At 54.0% G+C, this 12,466-nt stretch overlaps 4 protein-coding genes across 4 annotated transcripts; 1 reads left to right on the forward strand and 3 right to left on the reverse strand.

Annotated features, from left to right (window-relative positions):
* Positions 1-43: 43 nt before the first annotated feature.
* IUM83_18610 (Histone acetyltransferase) lies at positions 44-4,429 on the reverse strand (the record flags this gene model as incomplete). The annotated part of the gene is made up of 2 exons (XM_067943620.1): positions 44-2,157; positions 2,233-4,429. 2 exons carry the CDS (start codon positions 4,427-4,429, stop codon positions 44-46), a joined length of 4,311 nt encoding a protein of 1,436 aa, XP_067786173.1.
* A 2,171-nt stretch (positions 4,430-6,600) lies between these two features.
* IUM83_18611 (uncharacterized protein) lies at positions 6,601-7,519 on the reverse strand (the record flags this gene model as incomplete). The annotated part of the gene is made up of 4 exons (XM_067943621.1): positions 6,601-6,716; positions 6,813-6,820; positions 6,909-7,077; positions 7,408-7,519. The coding sequence occupies 4 exons, from the start codon at positions 7,517-7,519 to the stop codon at positions 6,601-6,603; spliced, it is 405 nt and encodes a 134-aa protein (XP_067786174.1).
* A 319-nt stretch (positions 7,520-7,838) lies between these two features.
* On the forward strand, positions 7,839-9,494 carry IUM83_18612 (zinc finger family protein; the record flags this gene model as incomplete). The annotated part of the gene is made up of 5 exons (XM_067943622.1): positions 7,839-8,070; positions 8,141-8,392; positions 8,473-8,626; positions 8,702-8,781; positions 8,854-9,494. 5 exons carry the CDS (start codon positions 7,839-7,841, stop codon positions 9,492-9,494), a joined length of 1,359 nt encoding a protein of 452 aa, XP_067786171.1.
* Positions 9,495-9,731: 237 nt separating this feature from the next.
* IUM83_18613 (Calcineurin-like phosphoesterase) lies at positions 9,732-11,529 on the reverse strand (the record flags this gene model as incomplete). Its single annotated transcript, XM_067943623.1, has 2 exons — positions 9,732-11,109; positions 11,183-11,529. The coding sequence occupies 2 exons, from the start codon at positions 11,527-11,529 to the stop codon at positions 9,732-9,734; spliced, it is 1,725 nt and encodes a 574-aa protein (XP_067786172.1).
* Positions 11,530-12,466: the final 937 nt, after the last annotated feature.

The following is a 12,466-nucleotide window of genomic DNA, read 5'->3' on the forward strand; positions in this document are numbered from 1 at the left end:
CTTCATAACGTTTGCGATGGTGCTTTTTCAACAATGGCTAGCCTCAACTGGCGGCATCCTTCTTCTCCTCGACAGCTGCAGGGGTGGCTGTTGTGGAGGCGGCCGTCGTCGTGGGGGTGGTAGCAACCGTAGTAGCGGCAGCATTGTTGGCTGCCTGCTGCTGAGCCTGGAGCTGCCGCGCACGCTGAAGCTGCTGCTGCCGAGCTTGAACTTGAGCCAGAAAGTGGCGGCGAATGTCGGCACAGCGCGGCACCTTGCATGACGTGTAGTCCTTGGTGCACTGGCGAGCATGTGCCGAGAGAAGCCCGATAATACGCTTGCACAACACGCACGGACCCGCGAGGCGCTGCTCGCAAATCGCGCCGTGCTTAAGCATGGCCTGCATGCGGTTGCAGTTGAAGAACGTGCAATTGGGCACCGTGCAGCTACTTGCGTGCTCCAGCTGCAGCAAGAGCTGCGGATCGATGTTGTGAATCCGTCTCTTCTTGGCTGCGTCGCCATTCTCAGCCGCGTTACCGTTGGGGGCACTTGTTGCAGCAGCAGCCGGGGTTGTCACCGCGGTTGAAGCTGTAGCTGCCGAAGCAGCACTGGCGTCCGCTGCAACAGGCGCTGTTCCTGCAGTCGCAGGTGTTGACGTAGCCTCAGATTTCACGGCTGAAGAAGCTGTTGGAGTCGCAACTGGAGAGGTCTGATGCAACTTGCGCTTCCGAGAGCCTCCAGTCTTGTTTCCGGCCCCCTTTGCGTGTTTCGCATGCTTCGCGCGCTTCAGATCCGAACTGCCCGCTTCGCGCTTAATTACATGGCCTGCTGCGCCAGCAGCATTGGACACGACACCCTTGACCTTCGTGCTCACTGTTTCGTTGGACACCTCATTACCCGGCCTCGGGATAGGCACCACCTTGAACAAATGTAGCTGGTGTTCGTGTTTCGTTTTCGCGTGGCACGCGTCGCAAAGGTTGAACACCGGGCAGATTGAGCAGTTCCAGCGATTCCCGCTCAACAAAGTCGTCTTGCAGTTCGAGCAGCTGAATGTGAAGCCAGTCGTACCCTGGTTGAACAAGTGATAGAGCACCATCATGGACGAGTGCTTAGCGCGACGAATCTGGTCAAATTGACAGTGGTTGTTCTGGCAATAGAGCAGGAAGGCCTCCCGCGTATCAAAGATTTCACACGGCATGATCACATCGTCCAGATCGTCACCAATCACGCGCTTGACCTTCTTCTGCACCACACTTGTTTCCGCTTTCGTTCCCGTGGGCTGTTCTGTCGCCTTACCGTCGCTGGTGCTGGGCTTCTCTTCAGACGGCTTTTCAGTAGCCGAGGGGGGTTCTGCAGCTTTTTCAGCAGGAGTTGATGAACCAGGCGCAGTTGGAGAATTGCTATCAGCATTACCAGATTCACCGGTTGCTTCGGCTGAAGCGCTAGCCTCTCCAGCAGCCTTGGGGCTGTCGGTTTCTTTTGCATTGTCGTCAGGTTTCTCATTTTTCACTTCATCGGCAACTTTGCTATCGGCCACCGATTTAGTTTCCTGTTTGACCTGAGGCTCTTCCTCCACTTCCAGCGTCGGGTCCACGAACTTCAGGACCGCTTCGAATTTGATCTCCTGCAGATCCAGTTCTGCCAATTCAGCGGCAGCCGCTTTTTCAGTCAACGGCAGAATTCGCTCACTCAAATCCCGTGCACGCTTAGCACAGTTGCCGGACACCTCAACACGATGCAGTAGCTGCGTTTTGTTGCTTTCATAACAAGAACCGCAGTAGAAATAGTGATAGTGGCGCGGCGGTGAGTTGCGGGAGCTTGAGGAGGACGATCGAGTCTTCTTAGCAGCCTCTAGCAAGTTGTTAACAGAAGCAGGAGGGGGGACTGTTTTCAACTCCCAGTAGCCTTCCTGCACAATAGGTACGGCGCACTTGTGGCACTTAGGATACAAGTCCACCACGAAGAAATCGTCCTTCTGGGGCTCGAGAATACCCTTCAGCTTCTGCATCAGTGGATCATTATTGATCACATTTTTGGAACTGCTAGAAGAACGTGACGTCTTGCCTCCCTTCTTCGAACGCGCCTTTGACGCACTGCTCCGCGTCACTGACGGTTCAGTGACAAATGAACCCTTACTGCGCTTGTTCTTACTCTTTGAGCTTGCATTGGGTGTCATCGCTCCTTTTTTCGATGTTGACGTCTTGGAATCGGTTGAACCATCAGCTGCACCACCATTTTCATTGCTAGCCTCACCTGGAGAAGGAGACCGAGAAATTGGCGTTGCAGAGCCATTTGCTGGTGTACTAGTGCCGCTAGCGCTAGCTCCATTACCAACGTCACCAGCAGCGCCGGTTTTTGCTCGATTGCCGTTGTCTTTTTCTTCCAGCTGCTTGATGAGATCTTCTGCGAGCCGAGGCCAGTAATCTCCTTCGAAGTAGGGCAGCTCGTGGGCTGCTTTCTTCTTCATGTAGTACTCAGCGTACAAGTTGGAGATATTTACAATAAGTCCATCCTGTTTAGCTTCTACCAAAAGCTTCTGATACCATTGGCGCAGCCGCGCTGACTTCGGGATTTTCTGGTTCTCCGGCTTGCAGAAGAAAATGTAGTCATCCCCCTTCAGCGGTGGGCACGACCAGATGTGGCAAGTGTGGAAGCCACGATTCTTGCAGTCCTCGAGGAAGCCTAACATCACTTGCTGGTGCATCAAAGTGCGAAGCTTCTTGGGCTGGAAATAGTTTACCGAGTCCAAATACGATACGTACACACGCCCAGCGTTCGGCGATAAAGAGTCTGGGCCGTACTCCTGCACGTACAAGGTGAAAATAAGCACATCTACGCCATCCAACTCTTGGAAAACGCAAATGCATCGCGAGCGGTAAGTCAACTGCAGCGATAAAGATGACGAAGCTGCTTCTGCAACAGCCGTCTTCTTGTCGGCAGCAGACATCGTCGAACGCGGACGCTTCAGTGACTTCGATTGTCCAGTTGTTCCACTGGCACCATTATTTCCAGGCTTTTTAGGCTTCCCATATTTCGCTGCTAGTAATTTGCCCATCCTTGGCTTGACCTGGACTTGCTTATCAATGCTGAGGACTTCGCGAATAGTGATTCCAAACTGAGTATCTGATGCCGATTCCTTGACACCGTTAGAAAAACCGATACTGTCAGAGTTGCCCATGTTGCCCATACGCACGGCTTCGTCCTTGCCTGCCTTTTCAATAGCCTCCAAAACACGAGTTTCGATCAGTTTAGCCATTCGAGTTATCGGAAGTCGCTTGGCCTTAAGACCATTGTCCAATGACGGCTTCACGCCAGCAGCACGTTGCTTTTTCACACAAATGGGGCACACGAAAGGTTCTTGCTCGCCAGAGATGGCGTGGTTACGTTCGTTGAACAGCGCGCAAATCTGATGATACCACAGTTTACACGAGTCGCACTCCACCCATGGCTCTTCGGCGACCTCGCTATTCTTCCGCTTTACCAATAACGACTTCTTCAGCACTCCATCAAATGGTACTGCACCAGCAGCTGGAGGAGGTGCCACCTCTGTAGCCGCACTTGACAGTTGGGGCAAGAGCGACATGTCAATCGGACCCTCTTTCATTTGCTTGTAACAGCTTGAGCACCAATGGTGTTCCCCCCGAGGATCACTGTAGTAGTGGGTATGCCTTCGAATGCGCCCAGCACACGGTCCGCTGCAGAACAGCATGCATGGAGCAAATTTAAACGAATCTCCACCGCACAGTTGACACATCTCTTCGCGACGCTGTTCGCAGCGTTTGAAAAGCTGCTTCTCTAGCTGATTTTTCAGCGAAGCCAACGACTTGTTGAACGAAGCGAGTAGTTGTTTTGCTGCTATGTTGAACTTGTTCGTGCTGCTATTGTAAGCAATGCAATTCTCAAAGACCAAACGCACGTCGCCCGCAAAAGCCTCCACGCTGTTGTAGTGTTCAGCTTCTAGCCGTTTCTTGATAGTACCAAGATCCATCGGGCACTTAATAATATCAAAGTAGTCCGGGATATTCCACTGCACAGGATCCACTGGGTTGTTGAAAGTCCAGCCATACTCACTATCCATAAGCTTCGTAAGCAAAGGCATCAGCCGGCTCTTCAGCTCCGCCACCGAAATGTGTCCACAGAAATTGAATCTGAGCGAGCGAATGTGTTCATCCAGTTGGCCTTCCGTCATTGAGTCTAAGAAAGATATATCTTGATGAGAAAGATGATGATCATCGCGCAGCTCTGCCTGAGTTCCACGAACCACAAGACCGTTGTGCATAACAGGTTGCGATGCACCTTGTGATCCCAGAGCAGTTACAGGCCCCGTAAGGGCAGCAGCGGCAGCTGCTGCAGCCTTTGCTTGTGCCCGGGCTTTTGCAATTTTCGCTTGCTCTTTCCGACGCAATTTTTTCTCTTTCTCGGTTTGAAGCTTCAGGGGCTTCTTTTTCATCTCTTCCAGCAAAGTCGACTCCTTCACCTTTGCTGAGTTAGCTCCACTGGCGGTCGCCTTGGATGTTTGATTAGCCGCACCGCTGGCCGCTGTGCCAACTGTGGCCGCACCCTCGACCTTCACGTTTGCTTGCTGCGCACTTCCAGCTGCTCCAGCCCCTGTCTGCTTCGCAGAGGCCGAAGCAGGGACACCCGCGGGAACCGCGGCTGTAGTAGTGTTCATAATCTTGATTAACCCCCGCACACCCTCCGGGCACTGACTTACCGCCAACTGAAGTTGAGCTGGATTTCCCCGACAAGAGTCAACAACCTTGATAGCTTTCCGCACGGGTCCGCATACCTCACAAATCATTTTGTTGCACTGCTTGAAATGTGAAAGCACGTAGCGCGAAGAAATACAATGGTCCGTTCGGCACTGTCGCTGGTGACACTCACAGATATGCTTCCACAGTACTTTCATTCCTGCACAGTACGGTAGTATGCACTGTTGAGCCGTGCAAGTGCTGGCATGACGTAGCATACAAAGTCGCTCTTGTTGACGTCGAAGTACCAGTTGTTGCTCGTTCTCATTCATCGGGGGCCGGATAGCACTGCATACGTCGCACTGCAGATTACGGCATTTACGAAAGTGAGAAAGCAGTTGTCGAGTCGATTTGCACCCGAGTGTTGTACACTGAGCGTTTGCACATCGTGAAACGTGGGAAAGTAGTGCCTTCGTGCGACTGCAGTAGTCAATTGTGCACTCCCCTGTAGTACATGTACGGGCGTGCTTCAATTGAATCAGCCGTCGTTTGAGCTCTTCCCGCTTCTGAGCAATTGATACCTCGTTCATCTGAATCATTCCAGACGTGACTCCATTACCCCCAGCAGCCGCAGAGGTTGGTGTAGTCGAAGCCCCACTGGTCGGCACAGCCGCACTTGCCTGCAGTTGAGCAGCGCTGACTTTTCCGTTTAACTGTTGCTGCTGAAGCTGTTGGAGTTGCTGCATCCGCCTGAGCTGCTGCATTTGCTGGATCTGCTGGATCTGTTGGATTTGTGGTCCCGTCAAATTCATGCCGTGATACATATTAGTAGCAGCAGCGGCAGCAGTCGTTGGTGCGGTACTAACCATCGCAGGAGTCGGTTGAACCAACGTCGCAGATGATCCAGCTGCTGGGGAGGCCACACTGGCACCAATTTCTGGTGGCATACTTAGCGGAACTGCGTTAAACGCGCCCGCTCCGACGCCACCGATTACAGTTGGCGAAGCCGCCGTTGGAGTAACGTTTACGAAGTTGTTTCCATTTGCAGCACTCAATGTTCCGGTTGGGGTTGTCGCAGCTTGGAGTTCAGACTCAGGCATCGAGAGCGGCTGGTCGTTCACTCCGTTTGCCATTTCATCAGCCTCACGTTCCAGCTCGTCCAGGATCGAAGCGCCTGCAGCCCCATTGTTGGTGGATGGAGCCACGGTGCCTGGAGTCGTACTTGCTGCTGAGGTAGATCCAAGAGTCTTCACCGCCATTTGTGCCATGCTCACGGGCATCTGGAGTGACTGGTTAACGGAAGCCTGGCTCATTGCAGCTGACGCTCCAGGGAACGGGACAGCTTGGAAGTTGGCTCGTTGATTGTGCAGCGCTGCAGCCATTTGCTGTTGCTGTTGTCTCTGAAGTAGCGCCATTTGCCGCTGCTGAAGCAATTGAGCTTGAGTTTGTTGTTGAACAGCTTCAGTAGATGCTCCTGATGCTTGAAGCTGCTGCTGCTGCAATCTTGCCTGTTGCTGCTGCATCTGCCGCCGCCTTGAGTTGTCTAACGCTTGCTGAAGCCGTGCCTTCAAAGTCTGCACATTATTGTACTCCTGCTTTGATGGCGCTCCCATATACAATGTGTGCTCCAGTCTTCTCGCAATTTCCCGTGGGTTATAATTCGCGGAAGTCGGTCTGTTCGCACTCTTCATTATCAATGTCAAGCTGCACACGATTACAACCAGCTCGGCAACATTCAGTCAATCTAATCCCCAGCATTTACGCAGAATAAACCCCTTCAAGTACGCACATGATTCGTGCAATTTGCTGTCTTGCGCCTCGGTCGGCGTCTTTATCCCTCCAATCTGCTGTCGCTCCCACGGTCGTACCTGGGACGCCCCCTGCTGCTGCTGCGGTGGCGGCGACTGTTACTGTTGCTGTTGCTGCTGGATTAGGCGCAGTAGCTGCGGTAGCGGTATTCGCGCTTGTTGCAGTCATGGCGGCGCTCGAACTCGGTGTAGATACTGCTGTTGAAACTGAAGCTCCTGAGGTGCTTGGGTTCATCGCCTGCACAACACCAGCAATCCATCGGAAATATGCATCCGCACAATGTCATTAGCATTGCAGCTCTCCTCCTGCTGCAGGCGCGACAGTGCAACGTACGTTGCTTGCTGGCGTAGTGGCAGTGGATTCAGAATGACCAGCTACTGTCGGCTTTGGTGCATACTGAGAAACAGGGGGCATAGATTGCTGGGGGACGGACATGGGCTAGTAAAACTGTCTCGTGAGTCTGCTCCCAGCAGCTGCGGCGTTCTCTCCTCCAGCAGCGACGGTTGCCTTGCTCCAGCGAAGGTTTCCAAGCCGTTGCCAAGCTCCAAAGACCCCTGGACCCTGGCCACCTCCGAGTTTCCAGCTCTAGCGAGGATTCCTGCTCCGCCAGCACCAATCCACAGCAGCAACCACACCAGTTAGTTCCTCCTCATTGCTAGCAACATATATTCTCTGCTTCGGGGCGCTGCAGGCCACCTGGAACAGCCCCACGCGCCGTCAGAAAATAAATTACCGTCCTCACGGTAATTTACTTTGACAGGCGGGTGACGTCACTTCCAGGGCTCGGAAAAGGCCCCGGGGGGCCGCTAAAAGAGACTCCAGGGACTTATCCAGGCTTAATAACCCACTGCGTGGACTTGGAGACGCTCCGGGGCCTCAGGGGCGTGGCGGCGGGGGCGCCCCCCTCGGTAATTTACCGCATTCTTACCTCGGGATTGCGGCGGCCAGAGGGCAGCTCGGGACGCGGGAGTCGCCTGGGGCGGAGATGAGGCCGCGCAGATGATAGTTTTCCGGGGCGCGGCGCGGGGCGCGGGCCGCAGGGCGCAGGCCGACGAGAGCCGTCGGGCGACTGTAGCTGGGGGCTCGGAGGCTCTTCCTTCCACCCCGCGAGAATGGCGAAGAACAAGAGTGATGGTCACTCGCTCGGGGGGAAATAAGAATAGGCGGACCGCGGGCGGCCGTCGCGTTTTACGGGGTTAGACTGGCGGTTTGTATAGCCCGGGGTAAGTGCGAGTTCGTACTTAAACTAGAGGTGGCTTTTCTGTCGAACAGGTCGCGCGAAGGTCGCGCCAACACTCGTGCGACATCCGCTGGCCACAGTTGACCACCATTAGCTCACTTGGCTCACTTTACGAGCTCATGGCCGCCAAGATGCGCATCGTCGGCGCGGTGGACGCCTCGGAGGACGTCTCGGGGGACCGCGGGAGACGCGTGGAGACCGAGGAGGACCTGGCCGCCGGCGACCTCGCGCTGCGCGCGCCCGTGCTCGCCGCCGTGCTGCTGCCGGCGCTCTGGGGCTCGCACTGCCACAAGTGCTTCGCCTCGGGCACGCGCCTGAGCCGCTGCGGGCGCTGCGGCACGGCGCTCTACTGTCAGTACTATGTGTGGATGAGTGTGTGGAGAGGTGGTGGGGGCTGAGCTGACGGTGCACCGGTGGCCAGGCTCCAAGGCGTGCCAGCAAGCGGACTGGAAGCCGGACCACCGCAAGGAATGCAAGGTCTTGGGCCCGCTGGCGCAGCTCGGGCTGCGGGACGCGCAGACGACGGACGTGCTGCTGCTGGGACGCGTGCTGCGGCGTGACGGGGCTGCTGAGGGACTGCAGGCCAAGGAGATGGTGTGGCACGAGGAGGACATGGAGGACCAGGAGCTCATGCTGCTCGCGGCGCTGGCGCAGAAGCTGGAGCTGGTGGACGGTGAGGAGGCAGAAGGAGGAGAGGCTCTTTGTGGTGGGTTGTTGGAGAGACTGACGTGTGTCGGTTTGACTGCGGTGCAGACTCGTACTCGATGGACGAGATGCTGCGCATGCTGAGCCGTTTCCGCAACAACAACTTCTCCATCTGCGACGAGCTGCTGCTGGAGCAGGGCGCGGGCTGCTTCCCGCTCGGCGCGATGATCAACCACAGCTGCGACCCCAACTGTGCTGTCACGTAAGTGTGGTGAAGATGTACGTGATACTTTTGGGGCAATTGCTTATGTCGTTGATTTGTTTTTGCTTGCTGTAGGTTCGTCCCCCAGACTCTCGAGATGGAGTTCAGGGCGATGAGACCCATCAAGGCTGGCGAGGAGATCACGCAGACCTATGGTACGGGCTGCTTCAATATGCAATGCACCGGTTGCCTATATTAACCCAGACTACGCTGCCTTTGTTTCACAGTCGATGTTGCGCTTCCTCGTCGAGAGAGACACGAGCGGCTGCAGCGCAAGTACCATTTCAACTGCGCGTGCACTCGCTGCTCGCTGCCTCTGCAGGAGCCTGGGAGTCTGGATGCTTTCCTCGATGCTGACATTGATGGTGTCCCAACGAGCCAGTGGTCGCAGGAGCGTAGGGACGAGGTGGAGGGCGCACTCAAGGAAGTTAGCGATGCTACGGACCGCGCGTCGGCCTCCACTGACCTTGCCGAGCAACAGCAGCAATGCATCGACGCGCTGCAGAAGCTGGCAGAGCGTCAAAGTACCAGTCTACACCGCGACAGCATTGCTCGGTTGCAGACGCTGGCTACGATTTTCAGTGCCGAAATGGAGCGTGGCAGCGTAGAGGAAGCGGTTGGATACGGGGAGGGCATGCTTGAGTTCTATCAACGCGTGTACACTTCTAACCATCCGATGACGGGGCTCCACTTGTTCACCCTCGGCGATCTGTACGCCCAGCTAGCGCAGACAGGAACCGGTCCAGAGAACAGCAAGGCCAAGTCGTTGGAACACCTGACCGAGGCGAAGCGTATTCTTCAGATTACTCATGGTAAGGAGCACCGCTTCGTCAAGATGCTCGCGGATAGACTGCAGAGCGCAGCATGATAACAAGGCTGCTACGCTCAAGCATAGGCGATGGAGTTTCGCTTCCTGGAAAATAGCTAGGTGTGCCATCAATTGGTGGTGAAATCGCAAAATGGTGTGTAACTACGCTCATGATATTTTCCGCTAGTTTCGTCTTATATCTGCAAGGAGCTTGCCATGGGGTCTGGCTCGGCTGTATGCTGTATCTTACCACGGGCTTCAGTAAATAGCGCTTGTAGTGCTCACTAGCCATCAGCATCACAGTGCGGATGCTTTCGGGATGTTTGGTTGTGCTTGAACTGATTCGAGGACGCACAGACGGCCTTCTTTCGGAGGATAATCAATCTGCGACCTCTGACTAACAAACTTCTCAACCAGATCACGCACAAGAGGCCCTGATCTTAGTTGCCGAGCACCTCCAAAGAAATGCCACCCATCCATGCTGTTCAGCAAAGGCACCGCGACGGAAACCAGGCGATCCATGAGTGCTTCTTCTTGTTCATCGTTGGATTCATGTTGCAGATTTTCTGCAGCCTTTTCGTAATTCTCCTTCGACAACCGAATTGAGGTAATGGTCGGTTTGGCAGTGTTCTGGTTGTCGTACACGACACGAAGACCGGAGAAATGTGGCTGCGACGAGCTCATCGCAGGGTACCGGCGCAACCAGTATGCAAGCGCGTCCTTCAGTTCGCGAAGAGATAATTCCACAACCACTGTAGGTTTCACTAGTGGAAGATACTTCTCGAGCCACTTGCGCGTAATAACTAGCCCGGGGCCGTTCAGCTGGTCTCCTTTGATGTAGCCTGCATTCACTAGCCCAATATCAGCTCTCAGCCCTTCGCGCAGTGAATCCGCGACGAGATTGCCCATGTTGCTCTCTTGAGTGCGGCACGTTATACGTCGGCCATCCAACGCAGTGCGTGCTGTTGCTAGTGGATCTAGCTTTCCTTGTGCTAGCTCCTCCTGCTCTACGTCCTGAACGTACCTTTTCAGTAGTGCTCGACATCCTGGATCTGCTTGATACCCGCGATTCAGTAGCATCTGCCACTGAAACCCCACTTGGACATTGGGGATTGTGGCCCCAATTTGGTGAGATCCCTTCAGCGTGGTCAACGTCATCTCCACAGCTCCCAGCCAAAGAGCATCCATGCCCGACTTGTGAATGAGCGTGTCGACGCCAGAAGCGCATGTTACCGGAAAGTGATCGTGGCCTCCCAGGATGAGATTGATACCCGGCGCCTGCATAGCAAGTCGCACATCATGCGCAGCTTTCAAATGTGTAAGCGCCACGATAACGTCTGCTCCTTGACTCTTGAGCTCCTCAACACAGCGACGCGCATGGGGTCTCTCGTCTTCAAAAACAACACTAGGCCCGGCAAATGGGTCCTTCCCGGTGACAGTCGTCAGCACCCCAAACAGCCCAAGTCGAAATCCGTTGTTCAGAGGAATCACACACGTATCCACCAGACCAGGGTACAGCTCTCCAGTGGTAGCAGTCCTAACATTCGACCCGAAGCACTTGAAGTTGGCACCAGTGAGCAAGTCGCGCATGTGCTCGGCCCCGAAGTCGAATTCATGGTTACCCAGCACCACATATTCGACGCCGATTGTGTTCAGCACCTCCACCATGAGAGCTCTGCGGATCATAATTACTAAGTTAGCTATAACAAAGATTAATTAACACCCTCCCAAAGTTTTTCGTGACTCACCCTTTGTCTTTCCGATCCAGCTCCGACCTCCACAGAAAGTCCCCGTTCAGCGTGACGATGACGTGCGCGTCAGGCAAGATCTTTTGCCTAGTGACCTTCAGCATGGTAGCAAGCTCCGCGACGCCACCAACGCCATTGGCGTCGGGGAGCAGCTCGTAGACGTCGTTCACAGATAGGAACACCACCTTTGTCGTGGCATCCTGTGCATTCTGGGGTGGCGTAGACGCTGTCGCATTGTCAGCGAACAGCTCGTTATCAGCACGATACATGGATGCATCCGCATCCAACGCAGGGACCTCGGCACACAGCGTCGCAACCGACGCCTCCTCCTTCGTCTCCAACTCCATTGTCAACTTTTATCCCCTCGTAACTGTTTGATCCACACATTTCACCTAAACTTTGTAGACAGGCAAATACTTCTGTGTGACATAGTACTGAAGAATGTGTTGTTTTCTATAGCAACAAATGCAAGAGTCCTTGTGTTGTTCCAACATTTCTATACAAAGCCGTGCTTTGCACGGGGAAGCTCTGGATTTACGAGTCAGTTTTTCAAATTTCATATTTAAATTTATATGATGATTAAAGTAATTGGGCTTGTCCCTCATTTTTGTGGTAATCAAAACAAAACTCGGCAGCCTTCTTGGAAATAATCAGAAGATGGTTTGTCTTGCTTTGAGCCTTCGCGTGCTTCCATCAGAAGAGGCTTGGTTTCGGTCCGGTGTGTTGCATGCCTGAAACGCGCGGCAGCGGATCGTCGGCGAATTCGAGCGGAGAAGAGGCGAGCTACAGTAGTGGGGGCTAGGAAGGACCGTAGGGGCAATCCTTCCGCTGCTAAAGAACTGGTATTGATATTGCGGCACTACAGAGGACTGAAAACGTTTGTGATGATGACGACGACGCTGGACATTTTACCGGCGAAGCTCTCGAATGCGTTGAAGCATCAGCCACAGCGGTGAGAGTAGGATTGTTCTGTGTGCTTTTTGCCGCAAAAACGAAAGTGAGCTAGTTCCCGTTGGATGGGACAGAAAGCATGCGTCCGTTAGCTCCGCGTGCTATCGTTGCACCAAACTAACCTCAATACGACAGGACTGTGAGCTTGAGCTAAGTATATGTAATATTCTAGTATGCAACATTGTAGGTATTTCTGGTTGCTGCTCTTGTGAGTGTGTTTCGTGACCATCATTGTGTTGGATGTGTATTGAGTTACAAGCAACATTCAGTTTTGGTGTGAAATGATTGCAATGGTTTAATGCAGATATAATCTGTTGTGGTGCTATCATTTCA

Source organism: Phytophthora cinnamomi (genome assembly GCF_018691715.1).
Source record: "Phytophthora cinnamomi strain GKB4 chromosome Unknown Contig70, whole genome shotgun sequence".
Taxonomy (NCBI): Eukaryota; Oomycota; class Peronosporomycetes; order Peronosporales; family Peronosporaceae; genus Phytophthora; species Phytophthora cinnamomi.